At 35.6% G+C, this 22,286-nt stretch overlaps 1 protein-coding gene across 3 annotated transcripts in view; it reads left to right on the forward strand.

The window, feature by feature from the left end:
• KCNT2 (potassium sodium-activated channel subfamily T member 2) overlaps window positions 1–22,286 on the forward strand; it is a 476,589-nt gene that overhangs the window by 446,205 nt on the left and 8,098 nt on the right. For all 3 annotated transcript variants that reach the window (XM_004382548.3, XM_004382549.3, XM_004382547.3), the window contains one exon: window positions 1,223–1,514. In XM_004382548.3, the coding sequence (XP_004382605.1) occupies window positions 1,223–1,514 (292 nt within the window). The remainder of the gene's footprint in view (window positions 1–1,222; window positions 1,515–22,286) is intronic.

The raw sequence follows: 22,286 nt of genomic DNA on the forward strand, positions 1-22,286 counted from the left end.
TAATTTTACAGCTAGTCACTGGAAATTTTATGTAAGGGACTGACTGAGCCTCAAAAATTTATATTCACTTTTAAAGGATTTTATTGGATCTACTTCCTGACCTTACTTAAATTGGTAATTTAAATTCTATTACTTTGAAAGTCAGCAATACATGCATGTTATAATTGAAGCTCAAACTCCCATCCATAGGAGGGAAATGCAGTTAGCTGATTCATGAACGCTGCACTTATCGTACAGTAGAACTCAGGAAGCTGTTCATTTGCATGTACGTGTTAGAAAGTAAGACTTTCTGCTTTGATCAATATTGCATTTTATGTGACTTCCTGGTATGAGAAGCAACAATTTTGAAGCAGGAAGTTTTTATATTAAGGGCCTGTAATTAAAGGAGAGCTTCTTACTTTAAAATTCAGATTTAATACTGAAAGAGTAAATCAAAATAGACATTATGAATTTGCTGACTGTGTTTCCCTCCTATGGAGACTAGCCTGATTTAAGTTTTAGTTGTGATTCTATAACACATTTGTGAAACATTAACATTTACAACATATTTTCACTTAGAACACTTAGAACAGTTCCCAAAATATGGTTTAATATTTTAACCAGAAAAAGATTTTATGTGATGAGCTATGAATGCATGAGTTTAAAAAGTGTTTTTTTTTCTTTTCTTGGGGATCGTATGACGGAATAAAAAGTTTCACATTTTAAAAAGTTCATTCCAGTTCCATCTATAGGAAGAGCAATAATTTCAAAATCATTTTAAAATATTCATAATTCCAAAAATAAAACAATTTTCATAATCTTTATTTAAATTCTATGTATAATATTTGTAATAGATTTATAAAAGTCCATTACATGGAATTTATTTGAATAAAGTTGTAAATATCTAGGTTTGTTTCGTGTTTCAAATAACCATATGCTAGCAGTGTCACTTAAAAGTAAGTTCTTAGGCAGAAAAAATTAAATTCTTTCATGAAAATCAGATAAAAGATATTTTATCTGGTTTACAGATAAGTTCAAAAACATATTTTCTAAAAATGTTTTTAGTAACAACAGATAATCAGAATCAATGATTATGATTTTGCTCTTTCTATGGAAACGCTCATGAGCGGGTATATAATTATACCATGATATTAACAAACAGGAGCCCAAATGAATATCATTTCAACTCCAGGTTATGATTATTTCTAAAATATCTAATTATCAATCTCTGTCTTCTTTAAAGTCTCAAATATCTATCAGCGTAGAAGAGTGGGAAGATACCAAAGAACAAGGTCACCACCGCAGCAACCACCGCAACTCAACATCTAGTGACCAGTCAGACCACCCCTTGCTGCGAAGAAAGAGCATGCAGTGGGCCCGAAGACTGAGCAGAAAAGGTCCAAAACACACTGGTAAAACAGCTGAGAAAATAACCCAGCAGCGACTAAACCTCTACAGGAGGTCAGAAAGACAAGAGCTTGCTGAACTTGTGAAAAATAGAATGAAACACTTGGGTCTTTCTACAGTGGGATATGGTATGCTCTTTAAAAGTATTGTATCATATGGATTTGTGATTTCTTGCCACTAGTTGTTGTATAACTGGATCTAATTTAGTATTAAGAATCACATTTTTATTTTACAGATTAATATGTAGGAACTGGTGACACATCTAATCTCATACTTCAGATCCTAATGATAATAAAATAAAGTGCTAACATTTTTAAACACTTGCTCAGTTTTGGGGCATTGTACTGAACACTTTCCATGCATTGTCTCATTTCCAATTTTCACCAAAATTCTTTGAGCCAAACAATCTTTCTCTGGTTTAGAGATGAGGAAACCTAAGTCAAGTAACTTGCTAAGTAGCATGTTAATAGCAGAGATAGAATTTATATCCAGATATGTCTGCCGCCAAAGTCTCTCTTAGACACACAGACACACATGTATAAATGCCACATCTATTCCAGTGCCTGAGATAATGAATTTGAGCCTTTGTTGAGTAAATAAATGTACCAACTATCAAAACAAAAAAAACCCCAAGCCTGTTGCTGTTGATTCGATTCTGACTTATAGCGACCCTATAAGACAGAGTAGAACTGCCCCCTAGAGTTTCAAAGGAGCACCTGGTAGATTTGAACTGCTGAGCTTTTGGTAAGCAGCCATAGCACTTAACCACTATGCCACTAGTGTTTCCATAGATGAAACAAAATGTTTCCATAAAGTCTGTTTTTAGTTTTTTTGTGGCACAGAAACAAATTCTTCAAGAGCTGTAATTTTGAAGTTCATGTAGTGCATGATCTCATATTGTGCATATTTGTCTCAGTATTAGATTTCTGTGTTGATCCATTATTGCTATATAGACCATATAGACACAGCTTAAATAAATAATGCAAAGATAACTTTAAAATATATTATTTATTACAGTGTGAATTTTATTTTTTAAAAGTGTTTTATTAAACCCAGAGAAAATCCAAATGATGAATAAAAGGTATTTCGTTTTGTTTTATATATGATTGTCTAAACCTGGAGCTAAAATAGTGTCAGTTTCATGAAGGTTAAGGGTAAAATAGAGTACATTTAAGGATAAAATAGAATACATTCCATATTTACTCCTATTTGAACTTTATTAAGTCTCAATTTAAGATAATGCACATAAGGAACAAATTTCAGTCCGTGAATTAGTTTAAGAGAAGCTGCCTGGGTTCGAATTAGGGAATGAAATATGTTTCCTGAGTATCTACTTTACTCCAAGAGCTATACGAGGTGTTTGTCTGCCTAGTGTGTGTTCTCATGGCCTCCTTATAATCCCAGTTTGATAGGTATCTCTTTGTATCTTTATCATTTTATCTTTCAAGAATCTGAAGCTTAGTGGTTAATGACCTTGTTCAAGGAGATACAGTTCAAATGTATTAGAGTCTGGATTCTATATATAATTGAAATTTGTAATTATATTTCAATTACTTAAATATATTACAGGCTCAACTGTGACCAGTAATTTTCACATAATCACATGAGGTCTCACATTAAGAAGCAAATCAAAAGGAAAAAAAAAAGGACCCTCATTTTAACAATGTATTAATAGCCATTCCCTCATTTCATAATATTAAGTGTATAAGTATACTTCTTATAGGACTATAGTATTATATTTATAGGTACTTTTGTTGCTTGTTATTCAGCTAATTTGAGTTTTCTGAAAAGTTTTAGTAAATGAATGTTCATCCAATTCCAGCTGCTTTTTTTGACCTGTACAACCCCAGCCTTGTCCTGTAAGCAATGTGGCAGATTACCATTTTGACTGTTAGTGACACAAAAACGCATGAGCTGGCTGCACGGGAGAATCATCAGGGCTTTTTTGTTTTATTTGGTTATGTCTAAGCAGGTGGGCTGGTGTTCTTTATTTGCTCATCTGTGGGCACAAATACTTCTCACCACCTTGTCCCATGGGCAGGAGGAGTCACTGAGCTATGATGCAACAGGGCAGGTCCAGGAGAAGAGGACAAGCTGGAATGGATCATTTGTGGCATGTACTGCGGCCAATAGGGTGGGGTCAAGGGTCAGTGCGGGGCAGGTTCTGGTAGCCCCTGCCTATGCTGCTCAGGGGTGCAATGCTCAGTGCACGGTGCGGATAGGCAGGAGGGAGCGGGAAGGTTGTGATGTGTGGAGCTAAGTAAGTGTGGGAAAGAAGAGAGAGAAACGGGCCAAAAAAAAAAAAAAAAGTGCTGAGGGAGCCTGCCGTTGGAGTGGCGCAGACCTGGGGGAGCCGTGTGCTGGTGGCTTTCTAGCCAGACGGTGAGGCACAGCCCATCAAGAATGGACAGACATGGCACACACAGCTAGGTGGGTGAGAGAAAGGAAAGGAAAGAAGGGAGAGAGATATAAGAAACTAGATCATTTTAAAAAAGTAGAGAAAAAGACACATGCAGTAAGATGGTCAGGAGAAAGGAATGGAAGGAATGTAGAGACAGAGAAGAAACTGAGAAAAAAAAGAAAAAAAAAAAGCCAGGTGGTTGGGAGAAGGAAAGGAAGGAAGGTAGAGTGAGACAAGAAACTGAAAAAAAAAGAACAAAGAAAAAAAATGCCCCAAGGGAGCCCACTGGAAGCAGGACCCCAGCCGAGTGACTGCACAGCCCATCCAGGAGCAGAAATGGCACATGGTGCCAGGTGTTCAGGGGAAGGGGAAGGAAGGAAGGTAGAAAGAGACAAGAAACAGAGAAAAGAAGAGAGAAAGGAAAAAAAAATGCCGCAAGGGAGCCCACTGGTGTGATGGTGCAGATCAGGAAAGTGGCTCACCAGCCGTGCAGCACTGCATAGGCCGTCTAGAAGGAGCAGAGATGGCACACGGTGCCAGGTGATCAGGAGAAAGGCAAGGAAGGATGGTAGAGACAAGAAATTGAGAAAAGAAAAAAAAATAAATCCCCAAGGGAGCCCACTGGCTTGGCTGTGCAGACCAGGGAAGTGGCTCCCAAGCTGAGGGGCACTGTACAGCCTGTCTAGAAGTGGCAGAGATGGCACACAGCACCAGGTATTCAGGAGACAGGAAAATAAAGAAAGTAGAGAGATATGAGAAACCAAGAAACGAAGAAAAACAAAAAGGAAAAAGAAGAAAAAAATGCCCCCAAGGATCTCCCTGGCATGGCAGTGTGGATCAGGGAAGTGGTTCCCCAGCCTAGCAGCACTTCACAGCCTGTCAAGAAGGAGTGGAGATGGCACACAGTGCCAGGTGCTCTAGAGAAAGGAAGGGAAGGAGGTGAGAGAGAGAAGAAACCAAAAGAAGCCAAAAAAGCAACAACAGCAACAAAAAAAATGGCACTGAAGGAGCCAGCCAGTGTGGGCAGGATGAATCCAAGGAGCAAGGAGCTGGTGCCTCCCCAGTGGAGCCACCACAGCCTGCCGGGAAGTGGCAGAGTCCAGGCAGGGGGATGAAGGGTAGGGGGTGTGAAAGCGTGTATCACTGATTACTGGGTACTCTGTCTCCTGCTGGGAGCTCCATGAAGCCGCCTTCCTGTAATCCCTGTCTGCCATTCTTGCTGGCTAAGGAGTCCAAGATGGCAAATCTGTGCCACGTTAGCTGATAGGTGACCTCTGCTCCATATCTCTCCTCACTTTCTGTTCTCTGTCAGTTTCTTATTCCATTTGGTGCTTGATTGAGTTCTTTATCTCTTTATTTGACGCTTAAGGACTCCAGGATTGACGTTTGTCTCTGTTTTACTTAGTTTTTCCAGTCTTTGCTGTGGAGGGACTGCATGGTGCTTCTGTCTATAGTGCCATGTTGAAGTTTCCAGATCTTTTAGTGAACAGAGCTAATAGGTATGTAGGTAGGTAGGTAAATAGATATTTTATGAGTTTGTACAGTCACATAATTAAAATCTAGGGCTAAGGGGTTTTTATTTAACTGTTTGTATCTTCCTTTCTCCCACACTTAGAATCATGGTTGTCAACACCCCCAGAAATGATAGAATTATAATATCATATTTTTTTCCCCACAATATACATAAAGCAGACTCAGAATAATAATGCAATACTAATATTAACAACATAATTACTAAAAACATGTTGGTTGTTTTTTTTTTCCTTTTGTTTTGTATTTTTTGCCTTAGGTGATATAGCACAATAGGGATATATAGTAAAATTAATCTGTTTAGGGCTTGGAATAGTTCCTTTTGGTTTAGGTAAACCACCAACTGGATATAAATTTAGGTTCATTTCATTTTCAGTGTTTAGGGACTGCTTTTTTCTAAAGTTTAAATTTGTTCTGTATTTATTTAAAATATTTACATGGTTCCAAAATCAAATGTTCAATACAAAGTGTAGTCAAAAAAATTTAACCTCTCTCCCTGTTACTGCCACAAGAGCTCTTTCCTCCCTCATGGTAAATCCTTTTTTTTTTTATGGTTTATCCTTCCATTGTTCAAATATAAAGTTTAAAATACAGATGACATCATGATATGTTCATTTTTTCCACATTGCTTCTTTCACAGTATATACTAGAGATCATCAAAAAACCAAAAACCAAACCCATTGCCCTCAAGTCAATTCCAACTCACAGTGACCCTATAGAGCTCATAGGCTTATTGAAATACAGAGATAATCCTTGATTCATTTTTTTAGCTGCCTCATTGTGTGGATGTACTGTAGTCTGTTTAACTAGTCCCTTATTGATAGATATTTTATCTAATTTTCCATTGTGTGAGCATAGTGTAGTCTATTTAATTAGTCCCTTTTGATAGATATTTGAGTTGTCTCCAGTCTTTGTGATTACAAATAATCCTGTAATTAATAGTTTTATGCATGCAGATTTTCATCTTTTGTCCAGTTTATCTTTGGGATAGATTTCTAAAAGTGAAAATACTGGAATAAAGGTTAAATACATATATAATTTTTTTTTTGTTGGCCAAATGTCCTCCTTAGATGTGTGTCATTTTGCATTTCTACCAGTGAAGTATGAGAGAGTCTATTTTCTCAAAACCTTTCCAATGGAATATGTTGTTAAACTTTTGAATGTTTTGCCATTCTAATAGGGAAAAAGTGTACCCTCTTACTATTGTGAAGTTGAGCATCTTTTCATATGGTTAAAGGGCCATTTTCAGTGACCTCTTTACCTCTAGCCAATTTTTTTTATAAATGTTACTAATTTTTTCTTATACATTAAGAATACTAACACTATTCTATAATATTAGTTGCAGATATTTTTTCTCAGCTTACGTTCATCCTTTTTTATTTTTGCCATTAAATATTTTAATATAATTTTTTTTCTCTTTTCCATTATTGTTTATGATTTTGATCTTAGTGTAGTTTTCCTCTCTCCAACCTAGAGAGGAATGTTTGGCATCATATTTTGCATTTAAATATCTGATCTATTGAAATTTATCCTAATATATAGGGTGGGTGATGGAACAAATTTTTATTTTTCCAATATATTTTTCGTATTCAATTATACAATACCATTTATTAAAACATATGGCCCCGAAGATTTTATATGCTTCTTTTATCAGATACCAAATCTGTACATGTAATTAAGTCTATTTCTAGACTTCCTATTGTATAACAATGGTATGCCTGCCTATTCATGCAGAAGTACCTACTGTTTAATTATAGAGGCTGTGTAGTATATTTTAATATCTGCATTCTTCTTTTTCAGCATTTCCCTGGCTATTCTGACATGTTTATTCTTCTGAATGATTCTTACAACTAACTTTTCTAGCTCCAGATTTTTTTTAAAAAAGATTCTTTTCCTATACTCTTAATCCCATTTCTGCTTGGCGCCTCCAAGAACAAATCACATCAGATAATTTCACTCTTCTCTGATCCTTTATCTTTTTTCTTATCTTTCTCCTATTTCCTCCTGGCAGTAACCAGATCTTCATCTTTTATCCTCACATGTGCATACACGTGTGCACACACGGATGTTTAAGTATACACATCCATTTGTCTTCACCTTCTCTTTAGTTAATTCTCTCTCTTGTTTTCTTTTATCAAACTGACTTCTTGAAAAATTAGTCTACATTCCATATCTTGACATTGTTACCTCACATTTATACTCGACATTTTTCTTTCTAACCCGCCTTTCAGAGAACATTATCAAATACAAATGATCCTTATTTCCTTGATCTATCTGTAACAGTATCATTTTTTAGATCTCGTTTTTTCTGTCTTCCTTTTGAATTTGAGTTTTCTCTGTCCACCTTCTGAACTGAAGTTTTTAAATAGGTATTTCCCTGATGTTACTAGCCATCATGATGAAGGTTAAAGGCACAGCCTCTAACCTTGTTTCCATTGTTGGTTGCAGTTCTTACATACTGCTTATAATTAATAACCAATAAAATAACTTGCATTTATCAAGTGCCTACTATATGCCAGGTAATATTCTAAGCAACAAGCAATTCTTTGAGATAAATACTACTATTAGTCTCATGTCACATAATATGAGACAGAAGCATGTCGGGTACCAATATTATTGTTAATATTATTTTTAAAGAAATACATGATTCCTCTCTCTTTTTTAACAGATATAGGTTCAGGCCTATTAAATGCATTTCTTGAAGAACCTCTTTGTCTAGTTTTTATATACTAATTTTGATGTACTTTCCTGTTTTTAAATGATGCACCTCCTCTGCTCTAGTCCATCTTCCTACGTAGATTTAAGTCCCTTCCATACACTGATGATGCATAAATTCCAATCCAGAAATCTTCCAGAAGTTTCAGACATATACACATATAATTGCCTAAGGAACACGTCTACCTCAGTATCCGACTGGTACCTAATATTCAATATTTCCCAAAATAAATCTATTTTTCCTGTCAGCAAAATATTTCTCCTGCATTGCCTACCACAATTGGCTATACTACTATTCCCTCAATCTCCCCAAAATCTGGGCACCATCTTTGATTTGTCTGACATGTCCATCTACGTATCACAATCTGTAAATTCAAACTCCTTGGAAGATCTGTCTGCTTCATTCCATAACCATTGCCCTACTTTAATTCTAGTCCTCATCAACATTCACCGGGGCTAGGAACAGCCTTCTAATGGGTTTTTACTCCTCAGTCTTTCCCTTTCAAGTGCATGATGCACATAACCATCAGGGGTACATTCCTAAATTATAAAAATTTAATCCTAACTAACTGTTAACAGCCTTTAGACTAAAGCGTTTTCTAGAACCTTGCTAAATTTAGTTCCCTGGTCGTATGTTTTCATGCCTGATATTTTCCTATATGAACATTTCATTATAATTAACTATTTATACTTATATTGATACATTAAGTTAATATTTTGAAGACATTAGATCTATTTTGTTCATTTCTGTATTGCCAATTCTTCATTATCTTTTTGTTGTTTTTGTTAGGCACCGTTGAGTCAGTTCTGAATCATAGTGACCCTATGTACAACAGAAGGAAACACTGCCCCGTCCTGCTCCATCCTCATAATTGTTGTTATGCTTGAGCCTATTGTTGCAGCCACTGTGTCAATCCATCTCCTTAAGGGTCTTCCTTTTTTTTGCTGACCCTCTACTTTACCAAGTATGATGCCCTTCTTCAGGGGCTGGTCCCTCCTGATAACATGTCCACAGTACATGAGATGAAGTCTCACCATCTTTGCTTCTAAGGAGCATTCTGGTTGTACTTCTTCCAAGACAGATTTTTTCATTCTTTTGGCAGTCCATACTTTATTCAATATTCTTTGCCAACACCATAATTCTAAGACGCAAATTCTTCTTTGGCCTTCCTATTTCAACGTCCAGCTTTCACATGCTTATGAACCCCTTGCCGTCCGGTCCGACTCATAGTGACCCGACTCATAGTGACCCTTTATGACAGAGTAGAACTGCCCAATAGGGTTTCCAAGGAGTGGATGCTGGATTCAAACCACAAACATTTTGGTTAAGAGCAGAACCCTTAACCACTGTGCCATCAGGGCTCCACATGCGTATGAGGCAATTGAAAACACTGTGGTTTGGGTCAGGCACGCCTTAGTCCTTAAAGTGACATCTTTGCTTTTTAACACTTTAAAGAAGTCTTTAGGAGCAGATTTGCCTAGTGCAGTGCATCATTTGATTTCTTCACTACTGCTTCCATGGGCATTGATTGTGGATCCAAGTAAAAAGAAATCTGATAATTTCAATATTTTCTCCATTTAACATGATGTTGGTTACTGTTCCAGTTGTGAGGATTCCTTTTTTCCTTATGTTGAAGTATAATCTATACTGAAGGCTGTAGTATTTGATCTTCATCAGTAAATGCTTCAACTCTTCTTCAGGTTTGGAAAGAAAGGTTGTGTCATCTACATAATGCAGGTTGTTAATGAGTCTTCCTCCAATCCTGATGCCCTGCTCTTCTTCATACAGTCCAGCTTCTCAGATTATTTGCTAAGCATACAGATTGAATAAGTATGGTGAAGTGATACAACCCTGACACACAATGACTTTAAACCACGCAGTATTCCCTTGTTCTGTTTGAACGACTGCTTCTTGGTCTATGTATAGGTTCCTCATGAACACAATTAATAGTTCTGGAGATCCCATTCATTGCAATGTGATCCATAATTCCTTATGATTCACACAGTCAAATGCATTTGTACAGTCAATAAAACACAGGTAAACCTCTTTCTGCTATTCTCTGCTTTCAGCCAGAATCCATCTGATATCAACAATGATACCCCTTGTTCTGCAGCCTCTTCTGAATCTGGCTTGAATTTCTGAAAGTTCCCTGTCAATGTACTGCTGTAACCACTTTCGAATGCTCTTCACCAAAATTTTTCTTGTGTGTGATAGTAATGATATTGTTCGATAATTTCTGCATTCCGTTGGACCACCTTTCTTTGGAATAGACATAAATATGAATCTCTTTCAGTCGATTGGCCAGGTAGCTGTCTTCCAAATTTCTTGGCATAGATGAATGAGCACTTACAGGGCTGCATCCATTTGTTGAAACATCTCAATTGGTATTCCATCAATTCCTAGAACCTTGTTTTTCGCCAATGCCTTCAGTGCAGCTTAGACTTCTTCCTTCAGTACCATTGGTTCTTGATCATATGCTACCTCTTGAAAGGGTTGAATGTTGATCAATTCTTTTTGGTAGTGACTCTGTGTATTCCTTCCATCTTCTTTTGATGCCTTCTGCGTCATTTAATATTTTCCCCATAGAATCCTTCAGTACTGCAACTCAAGGCTTGAGTTTTTTCTTCAGTTCTTTCAGCTTGAGAAATGCTGAGCATGTTCTTCCCTTTTGGTTTTCTAACTCCAGGTCTTTACACATTTTGTTAAAATGTTTTACTTTGTCTTCTCAAGCCACCCTTTGAAATCTTCTATTCAGCTCATTTACTCCATCATTTCTTCCATTCGCTTTACCTACTCTATGTTCAAGAGGAACTTCCAGAGTCTCCTCTGACATCCATTTTGATCTTTTCTTTCTTTCCTGTCTTTTTAATGACCTCTTGCTCTCTTCATGTATGGTTTCTTTGATGTCATTTCACAACTCCTCTGGTCTTTGGTCCTTAGTGTTTAATGCATCAAATCTATTCTTGAGATGTTCTCTAACTTCAGGTGGGATATACTCAAGATTGTACTTTGGCTCTCGTGGACTTGTTCTAATTATCTTCAGCTTCAACTTGAACTTGCATGTGAGCAATTGATTGTCTGTTCCATAGTTGCCCCCTGGCCTTGTTCTGACTGATAATATTGAGTTTTTCCATCATCTCTTTCCACAGATATAGTCGATTTGATTCCTGTGTATTCCATCCAGCGAATTCCACGTGTATATTCACTGTTTATGTTGCTGAAAATGGTATCTGCAATGAAGAAGTTGTTGCTCTTGCAAAATTCTATCATGTGACCTCTGGCATCGTTTCTGTCACTGTGGCCATATTTTCCAACTACTAATCCCTCTTCGTGTCCAACTTTCACATTCTAATCACCAGTAATTATCAATGCATCTTGATTGCAAGTTTTATCAATTTCAGACTACAGAAGCTGGTAAAAATTCTGATTTTTTTTTTATCTTTGGCCTTAGTGGTTGGTGCATAAATTTGAGTAATAGTCATATTAACTGATCTTCCTTGTAGGCGTATGGATATTATCCTATCACTGACTGTGTTGTACTTCAGGATGGATCTTGAAATGTTCTTCTTGATGATGAATGCAACACCATTCCTCTTCAATTTGTCATTCCCACCATAGTAGATCATATGATAGTCTGATTTAGAATGGCCGATACCAGTCCATTTCAGCTCACTAATGCCTGGGCTATCAATTTTATGCATTTCATTTTTGATGATTTTCAATTTTTCTAGATTCATACTCTGTACTTTCCATGTTCCTGTTATTAATGGATGTTTGCAGCTGTTTCTTCTCATTTTGAGTCGTGCCACATCAGCGAATGAAGATCCCAAAAGCTTGACTCCATCCATGTCATTAAGGGTGACTCTACTTTGAAGAGGCAGCCCTTCCCCAGTCATATTTTGAGTGCCTTCCAACCTGAGGGGCTCAGCTTCCAGCACTATACCAAACAATGTTCCACTGCTATTCCTATGGTTTTCACTGGCTAATTTTTTTCAGAAGTAGACTGCCAGGTCTTTCTTCTTCGTATGTCTTATTCTGGAAGCTCAGCTGAAACCTGTCCAGTAAGGATGACCCCTCTGGTATTTGAATACCTGTGGCATAGCTTCCAGCATCACAGCAATACACAGACCACCACAGTATGACAAACAGACAGACGTTTGGGATAATTACCTTAGGGTAGTCTTTGGTTCTTTATTTATCTATCCTCCTCTTGTTTCTTCCCTAGACTTCTAAATTTTGATATACCAAAAAACAAACAAACAAACCCATTGCCTTCAAGTCAATTTCAACTCATAGCCTCATAGCGACCCTATAGGACAGGGAAGAACTGCCACATAGGGTTTCCAAGGAATGGCTGATGGATTCAAACTGCTGACATTTTGCTTAGCAGCCGAGCTCTTAACCACTGCATCACCAGGACTCCTAAACTCTTACATTTAAGCTTGTGTCAGTTTATAAATACTTATCATTATATATTTTATTTCCTTGCTTGGAATACCATTCATCATTCTTCGTTCAAACCAGCATTCATCCATCATAACTCACATTCAATCTTTTATCTAACATTCCCTCCAACACCCAAAAACACCAGGATATAAGCTTGAATCTTATTCTCAAATTGTCAAATTTGCCCAAAAATACTGCTTTAGAAGTTATATATTGTAAGAAATCCCTGGGTGGTGTAAACACTTAGTGCACTTGACTGCTAACTGAAAGATTGGAGGTTCAAGTCCACCCAGAATGCCTTGGAAGAGTTAGGGATCTACTGCTGAAAAATGAGCCACTGAGAACCTTTAGGAGCACAGTTCTACTCTGACACACATATGGTCATGATGATTCAGAGTTGACTCGACAGCAACTTTTTTTTTTAGAAAGGTAAAACTAATTTAATTACAAGTAATAGGTAAATCATAAAGAAACACTAAAAAATAATTTTAAAAATAAGCTAGTTATTAATATTTGATTACAAACTATGCTTCTTCTGTCAATGAGGACGTGGGTTACATCTAACTTATTCAAGTCTTTATTTTAAATGCCTAATATATAGTAATTACCACATAGGCAATGGCTAATATGTAGTAGAAAGTCAAAGTTTTTGAACTATTGTGTGAAATAAAAAGTAAAAAAACAAAAAATATATATATAATTTATAGTAAAATAATGACGTGATAACTAAAGCAATAGCAATTACTATGTTTAAAGAGAAAAACATGGCTGAATATAGTTATTACAAATTCACTAAGACTTGGATGACTTATCTTTTCTTAAAACACTGTTAGAAATATACTTTCTTCTTTGATCTTCAAAATAAGATCTAAAGTCAGCTGGATTTATATTAAACAGAGATTTGATCTATGCTTTATCTTTTAAAAAGTCTGTAGGGTTTTTTAAGGAAATTTTAAAAATAAATCATGCATGGCTGTGTTTCATAATTCATTTTGTGGCAAAGAAATTAACTCCCTAGATGTAACATCTATTGTATAATTTAATCATAAACAGAACACAGAATAACAAGAATATCATCAATTCCATGTGGTTTGCAAAAATTTGTATTAATTTTCACCGAAACCGTTAGCAGTAACTTTAAACACAAATTGTCATTATTATCATAGGGTATCTGACACACTTTGATAACCAAGTATTTCTGTATTATTTTGCTTAACCAAAAATTAAAGAATGTAAAATAATTATTTATAGAAAATAACTCTTGTACATCATAGTTTGTATAGGATGTCATTTATATGTGACCCAAACAATTACATGATTGATTTCAGGGTTTAAAATTAGAGAAAAATGTTCACCTTCTTTTAATAACAAAAATTCACCAGGCTTAAAAAAGATGATCAAAGGTACCAAGTGGATAAATCTTGTTTCAGTAAATTTTGTAAGTGTGAATCTTGAAGCTATAGACATTATTGCTTTATGATCATGAAGGAATCAGCAGTTGTTGAGGAAAAAATATGAAGATAAATATGAAAAGGAAGAAGTTAAAGAAAATTATAAAATCTAAAGCAAGATTTTTATATCTGCATTTTGCTTATATAATACTATATGGAAACTCTGAATTATGAAATAATGGAGACATTGTTTCCTTTTTTATTGTGATAGAATATATATAACACGAATTTGTCATTTTAACTATTTTTAAGTGGATTATTCAGTAACATTAATTATACTTACCATGTTGTGCAACCAAATTTACTATTTCTAATAGTTTTTATCACCCCAAATGGAAACTCAGTACTCATTAAGCAATAACTTCCCATTTTCCCCTCACCCCAACCCATTGTAACCACTAGTCTGCTTTTGTCTATGCATTTGCCTATTCTTAATATTTCATAAGAATAGGATGGCACAATATTTTTCCTGTTCTATTTGAGTCATTTCGTTCAGCTTAATGTCATAGCATGTATCATAACTTTATTTCTCCTTTTGACTGAATAATATTCCATTGTATGCATATACCACCTTTTGTTTACCTGTTCATCTATTGATGGACACTTAGGTTGTTTCCACCTTGGGTATTGTAATAATGCACTAAACACTGGTATTCCAGTATCTGTTTGAGTCCCTGCTTTGAAGTCTTTTAGATATACCCAGGAATGGAATTGCTGGGTCGTATGGTAATTGTATGTTTAACCTTTTGAGGAATCACAAACCTGTTTGCCACAGCAGCTGCACCATTTTACATTCCTTTCAGACATGCATGAGGGTTCCAATTTCTCTACATCCTCACCAACACTTGTTATTTTCCATTTTTCTGATAATATCTATCCTGAGGGGTTTAATTCGTATCTCATAGTGGTTTTGTTTTGAATTTCCTTGATGACTAATGACTTTGAACATCTTTTCATGTGCTTATCAACCATTTCTGTATCTTCTTTGACTTTTTGTTGTTGAGTTGTATGAGTTCTTTATGTATTCTGGATATTAAATCCTTTTGAGATACATGGTTATGAAGTATTTTCACCCTTTTTTAAGGTTGTCTTCATTATTTTGGTACAGTTCTTTGATGCACAAAAGTATTTAATTTTGATGAAATCCTCGTTATCTACTTTTTATTTTGTTGCTCATGCTGTTTGTGTTATATCTCAGAATCCATTGTCAAATACAAAATCTTGAGGCTTTATACTTACGTTTTTTTCTAAGAGTTTTATCATTTTAGTTCTTATATTTAGATCATTGATACATTTTGAGTTAATTTTCATATATGGTGTGAAATATGGGTACAACTTAATGCTTTTGCATGTGGAAATCCAGTTGTTCCAGCACTATTTGTGGAAAAGACTATTCTTTCCTCAATGGATGGACTTGGTACACTTGTCGAAGATCACTTGGCTCAGGTGTATGGGTTTATTTCTGACTCTCAATTCTATTCAGTTGGTCAGTGTGTCTATCCTTCCACCAGTACCGCACTGTATTGATTACTAAAAGATCATAGTAGTTTTCGAAATTGGGAAATGTGAGTGCTCCTAATTCGTTCTTGTTTTTTCAAGATTTTGTTGGTTATTCAGGGCCCTTATAATTCCATATGAATTTGAGGATTAGATTTTCCTTTTAAAAAAAAAAAACCTGTTGAAATTTTGATAGGGATTGCATTGAATTTGTAGGTTGCTTTGAGTAGTATTGACATCTTAATATTAAGTCTTCCACTCTGTTAACCTGTATGTTGTCCATTGATTTAGGTCTTCTTTAATTTCTTTCTGCATTTTATAATTGTCAATGTACATATGATTTAGCTCCCTGATTTAATTTATTGCTAGGTATTTTATTCTTTCAGATATTGTTGTAAATATAATTGTTTTCTTAATTTTCTTTTCATATTATTCTTTGTTGGTGTACAGAAACACAACTGATTTTTGAGTGTTGATCTTTTATCTTGCAAATTTGCTAGTTTATTAGCTATAGTAGCCTTCCTGTGGATTCTTTTGGATTATCTATGTATAGGATAATGTCATCTATGAATATAGTTTCACTTCTTTCTGATTTGGATGTTTTTCAGTTTGTTTTTCTTGTCTAATTGCTCTGCTAGAACTTCTAGTACAATGATGAACAATAGTGGTAAAAGTGGGTATCCTTGTCTTATTCCTTATTTTAGGTGGAAAACTTTCAGTCTTTCACTGTTTAGTATGAGGTTAGGTGTCAGTTTTTCATAGTAACCTTTACCATGTTGAGGAAATTTTCTTCTATGCTTTATTACCCATTTCTCTAGCTTCTCCTTCTGGAACTCCTAAAATGTATATGTTGTTCCACTTAATGGTGTCCCATATGTTCCTTAGGCTTTGTTCATGTTTTTCATTTTTTGTTTGTTTCTCAAACTTGATCATTTCAATTGTCTTCTCCTCAAGTTTGCCTATTTTTTCTTTAGCCAGTTCAAATCTGCTGTTGAACCCTACCAGTGAATTTTTCATTTCAGTTATATTTTTCAGCTCCAGCATTTCTATTTGGTTTATTTTTATAATATCTTTCTCTATTGATATTCTTGTTTTGTTCATGTATCATTTTCCTAATTTTAATTCATTGTCCATGTTTTCATTTAGCTCTTTGAGCATAGTTAGTACTGTTGTTTTAAAGTCTTTGACTAATAAGTCCATTATCTGGGCCTCCCCAAGGACTGTTCCTGTCACTTAATTTTGTTCTTTTGAACAGTCCATGCTTTCCTGTTTTTTTTTTTTTATGCATTGTAACTTTTCGTTGAAATTGAGACATTTGAGTACTATAATGCAGTAACTCTAGAATTCTGATTCTTCCCTTCCTCAGGATTTTTTGTTGTTGTGGTTTGTTTTTGTAATTGTTCTAGATTGTAGTCATCTTCTCCTAACTATTTTTGGAAAGGCTGCCATCCTGAACACGTGTGGGCACTAAAGTCTCCATTTCTTGGCTTGTGTTCAGCTAGTGCTTTGGTAGAGAGTTCCTTGAATACCAGAGGAGGGGTGATGTCTCCCTGTGTTTGAAAATTGACTCTTTGCTAGGTCCTCCTTCAACACTTAGCCAGACTTACACTGGGCCTAAGGATCAATCTGTAGAGAAAGCATAGGGACTTCTCAGGTAATTTCTGAGCATGCATCTTTCCCTAGGCTTTCATGTGGTTTTCTCAATTCCCCCATGTACATGGTGCTTTTTAAAGCTGTAGTTTCTTCGGGTGGGGGGAACTCTCTCCTAGAAAAGAAACTTTCTTCTAGTCTCAGGGTGTCTTTTGTATAATTAAATAACATTCTTTAGCTACAGGTGGTTACAGATGATTACAGCTTTAGGTTGATGGTCATTGCCCACTGTCCCTCAGCCCTGCATAAGCTCTGAGACAGGCCAACTCAAGATGAATGCCATGCTTAAGTCCTTCATGCAGATCTCAGACAAGTTAGGGAAGTCACACAACAATTTGTGAATGAAGTATTTTCTGTTCCATCTAGAGCCAGAGATCAGGGTCTCTCCCTGCCACTTTAAGATGGTCATGCTGAACCAGGCAGGGGTAGGGCACAAGAGACAGAAAACCAAAGCCTTCCTACCATTTAGAAATAGCCTTTATCTTAATTCCACATTTGCTTACTTGCTATAACCCTTTGACTATTTCCAGTGTTCTGACAAAATATATTCCCAACATAGATTACCAGAAAATGAATGATTATATGTGATTCTATATTGACAGAACTGATCCTTTCTCACAAGATGATAGTCAGAAACCAAAGGATACATACATGGGTTTGGTTTATGTAGATCTCATTAAACCCATAAAATGTTAATAGAAGAAACAAACTAAGTGGTTTCACTTAATAAAGTAAGTAAACTTTCAAAGGGATAACTGTTGAGTTGACAGTGATTTGTCGTAAATGAAAATATTTGAGCAATGAATTTCCCTTGTCATTCTAAATTAAAAACTTCATAAACTTCATAAAGTTTCTTGCATGAAGCTGTATCATATCCTTTCAAGAACAATAATTTTCCAGTGATACCAATATTTTTGCATTATTTACACCAAGGTGTTTACTTAATATGTAAATATTTTTTGTTTTTATGACTGGAAATTCAAGTGCTGTGTTCTGCCATATATGTAAGAAAATTGTGGCCAATTTGAGTAAAATAAAACATTTCTTGTCATTGAGGAAAAAAGTTAATGGGTTGACTGAACTTTGTACTTTTTACACATTTTTTATGGATTGAGTAGAAATAGTCAATGAGAGAACAAAGAATAAACTTTCTAAATGCATTAAAACAATAAAGAGAAACTTCCAATTCTGACAAGAACAGGGAACTGTTTATGATCTCAACCTAAATAACTAGAGAACTATATAAAGATCTAGATATATAGATATGTAATCATATATATGTAACTATATATGCATATATATGCATACATACATATATACAATACATACATATATTTACATACACATATATATGTAAAACAGTCGTTTTCAGGTATTGGACAAAAAACAGCATGTAACCTTGTTCCTTGTAAGAAGAGAAAGAAACGAGTAAAGCCTATGCAGATCACAAGTCAGAAAGGTGGAAAAATAATACGAAAATTTGACCCATTAGCAATAGGAAACTCAATCAATAGAAACATATTCAGAAACAAGGGCATTAAAGTAGCTATTATAATATGCTTTACATATTCAAGAAAGTAGAGGAGAATATGAGAATGATAAAGAGACAAATGGAATATATAAAAGAGACCAAATTGAAGTTCCTAGAAATGCACAATTCAGTATTAAAAATGAAAAATATATTGAATAGGATTAACATCAGTGTAGGTACTGCAGAGGAAAATAGTCATATGAAGAAAATGGGAGTTCACTTATGTTTCTTGAATTTTATCTTGTCTATCATAAAATACTTCTGAATTATTATATGATGGTGTAGTGGTTAAGAGCTTGGCTGCTAACTGAAAGTTGGCAGTTCAAATCCACCAGCTGCTCCTCGAAAACCCTGTGGGGCAGTTCTACCCTGTCCTATAGGGTCACTATGAGTTGGAACTGAGTTGACAGCACCTAACAGCAACAATGGAAATCATTTTAAATCAAGCTTGATTAAGTACAATTACTCTTTTATCATTATCTCTAACCATTCCCTCTCTCTCTGACCCCAATAAATTGGTCAGTTCAGTAAAAATGGACAAAATAGTTGTCCAAAATAATTGCTCCAAACCACCATAAGCATAGTTTGGTACTAAATTGTAATATGTGAGCAAATTAGCTCAACACTATAAAACTAGACAGTCTGATAGTGGATAACACATATATGAATAGAAGTTCAGGTAAGGGAAGATGAAATCATCAGTGGGTTATATGATTACCAGTTATTTGTAATATTGGCCTCTATTGGAGAAATAAACACTGTACAGCTGAGAGTATTTTCCCTGAAAAAAGTATTTCTTTGTAGTGGCTGAAGAAAATTATGCCTGCTCTGGTACAGCACCATTTTTTCTCTATTACTTGATTTTTTTTTAATCAGCATTAAAACATGGTGTGTTATCGCCTATCTTAAAACCAATTCTCTCTCTCTCTCTCTGTGTGTGTGTGTGTGTGTGTGTGTGTGTGTGTGTGTGTGTGTGCTTCATCCTCACTTGGGCTTCTGTTCTGCATCCAAACTTGAGCCTGCGAAGTTCATTCCCCACAAAGCCACCAAAGTGATATGTTTAGTAGGAAACTAGAGCATACCACCAATACACACCCCTTCCCCCTTACAACATTTCAATCGCTTCTCATTGCACTTAGAATAAAATTCAGACTTCTACCCAGATAATGGAGCCCTGGTGGCATAGTGGTTAATAGCTCAGGCTACTAACCAAAAGGTCGGTAGTACAAATCCACCAGCTACTCCTTGGAAACCTTATGGGGCAGTTCTACTCTGTCCTGTAGGGTTACTGTGAGTCAGTTTGGTTTGGTTTGGTTATTTATAATATAATCCCAACAATAGCCTAGGAGTTAGCAGTATCATTATCCCATGTTATAGGTGAGGAAACTGAGCACAAAGAGATTAAGAGAAATTAAGGAATTTTTCTAAGGCCACAGAGCCAGGATTTCAATGCAGGCAGTATGGCTTCAGAGCCTTCGTTCCTTAACAGTGCTTCTTGATGTTACCTTTGGATTATTTGAAATGTTCCTCTCATTACAAGTGTTAACGTACAACATATAATAGACATGTGTTTTCAGAAGTATTATTTAATGGTAACCTAAGCAAATACATATAAGATTAAAATTTGTTTCTTATCAAATTTTATTCCCCTCTCTCATAGAAAGATATAGAAACAAAAACAAACATAGAAATTGAAACTTACTTATGTAAAATGAGACTTTAATTAATTAAGCAGAATATTTGCTATTTGAAGATTTTAATTTAAGTACTGTATGGTAGCATTCAACTGCTAACCAAAAGGTCACTGGTTCAAATCCACCAGCTGCTCCTTGGAAACCCCATGGGGCAGCTCTACTCTGTCCTATAGGGTCACTATGAGTCAAAATCGACTCAACGGCAACAGGTTATATACTGATTAATATAGCAAAATAAGTTTCTTTGTATATACTATTAGTGAACATTGAATTTTACCGCACAGAATTCCTTATAGAGGTTTTAATGCATGTTTTTAAAATTTTTTCAAGCTAGGAATGTTTCATTAAAATAATTTTGTCAATGATGAAACATTAATTTCAATGAAATCAAAATGTAAACTAAATGGTCCTTCTTATTTTGCCAAGGTCAAAGTTTCTTTATCAGGAGCATGATGAATATACTAACAGATTCCCTTAGTAGATATCTTTTTTGGATAAGAAGCAGAATATTGATTCTCTGGTTTATGAAGCTAAATTTTCCAAGTGAATTTATTTTATTCTTGTTACATTTTTGGTGCAGAGTTATATTTAATAAATTTGTGCCAGTGCCAATGATGATGTCAATGGAGTTTCAAAGAGCCAGCAAACTTAACATTTTTACTCCTCCAGAATTCAGAAATAATGAAAAAATAAGCACAGGGAATGATTGAAGTATCATATTTATGGCTGATAAAAACTAGATTGTTGAATGTAGTTTTGATATGAGACAACAATGGGCTTTTTGAAACCTCATTCCATAATTCCTAAACACAGAGTCACACAGAGAGACAACTGCAGGCCTTCCCAACAAAGCGGCATGTCATATAGTAAGCGGGTCAAAATCGATTCTTTCTTCAGAGAGGGAAACACGAAAGAGAAAGAAAGAGAGCCAAGCTTGAACCAGCAACCTCTTTCAAACTAATCAGATGGATATGTCATTTTTCCTTCTTCAAGTGGAGCCAGTGAGGGGCAAGGAAAAAAATCACAGTGATTAGCTCTGATTGTGATGTTGTCCATGTCTTGATATAACCATATGGGATAATTGAATTGAGCACATTACCAAAACATTTCCTCCAATTTACTAAAGTTCTTGACAAAACTAAGTAAATTATAGTAAAATATATGCTATTTGAGAAGCAAAAAATATTGGCGTAGTAGTTATATCTATTGTTGGATAGTTTTCAGTTATCCAGATAAGTTTTACAACATTTACAGGCAAGCCAGCTCACCAAGAGTTTTTGTTTTTAGAGTTTTTTATTTTCTTTTTTTATTGTACTTTAGATGAAGGTTTACAAAATAAACTATCTTCTCCTTAAACAGTTAGTACACGTACTGTTTTGTAACATTGGTTGCCAACCCCACAGCATGTCAATACTTTCCCTTTCTCAACCTTGGGTTCCCTATTACCAGCTTTCCTGTCCCCTCCTGCTTTCTCGTCCTTGCCCCCGGGCTGGTGTGCCTATTTAGTCTCGTTTTGTTTTATGGGCCTGTCTAATGTTTGGCTGCAAGGTGAACATCAGGAGTGACTTCCTTACTGAGCTAAGAGGGTGTCCAGGGGCCATACTCTCAGTGTTTCTCCAGTCTCTGTCAGACCACTAAGTCTGGGTTTTTTGTTTGTGAGTTAGAATTTTGTTCTACCTTTTTCTCCAACTCCATCCGGGACCCTCTATTGTGATCCCTGTCAGAGCAGTTGGTGGTGGTAGCAGGGCACCATCTAGTTGTGCTAGACTCAGTCTGGTGAAGGCTGTAGTACTTGTGGTCCATTACTCATATGAACTAATCTCTCCCTTGTCTTTGGTTTTCTTTGTTCTCGCTTGCTCCAGACATGGTGAGACCAGTGGAGTATCTTAGATGGCCACTCACAAGCTTTTAAGACCCTAGACACTACTCACCAAAGTAGAATGTAGAACACTTTCTCTATAAACTATGTTATGCCCGTTGAGCT

Source organism: Trichechus manatus, unplaced genomic scaffold (assembly GCF_000243295.1).
Source record: "Trichechus manatus latirostris isolate Lorelei unplaced genomic scaffold, TriManLat1.0 scaffold00095, whole genome shotgun sequence".
Lineage (NCBI taxonomy): Eukaryota > Metazoa > Chordata > Mammalia > Sirenia > Trichechidae > Trichechus > Trichechus manatus.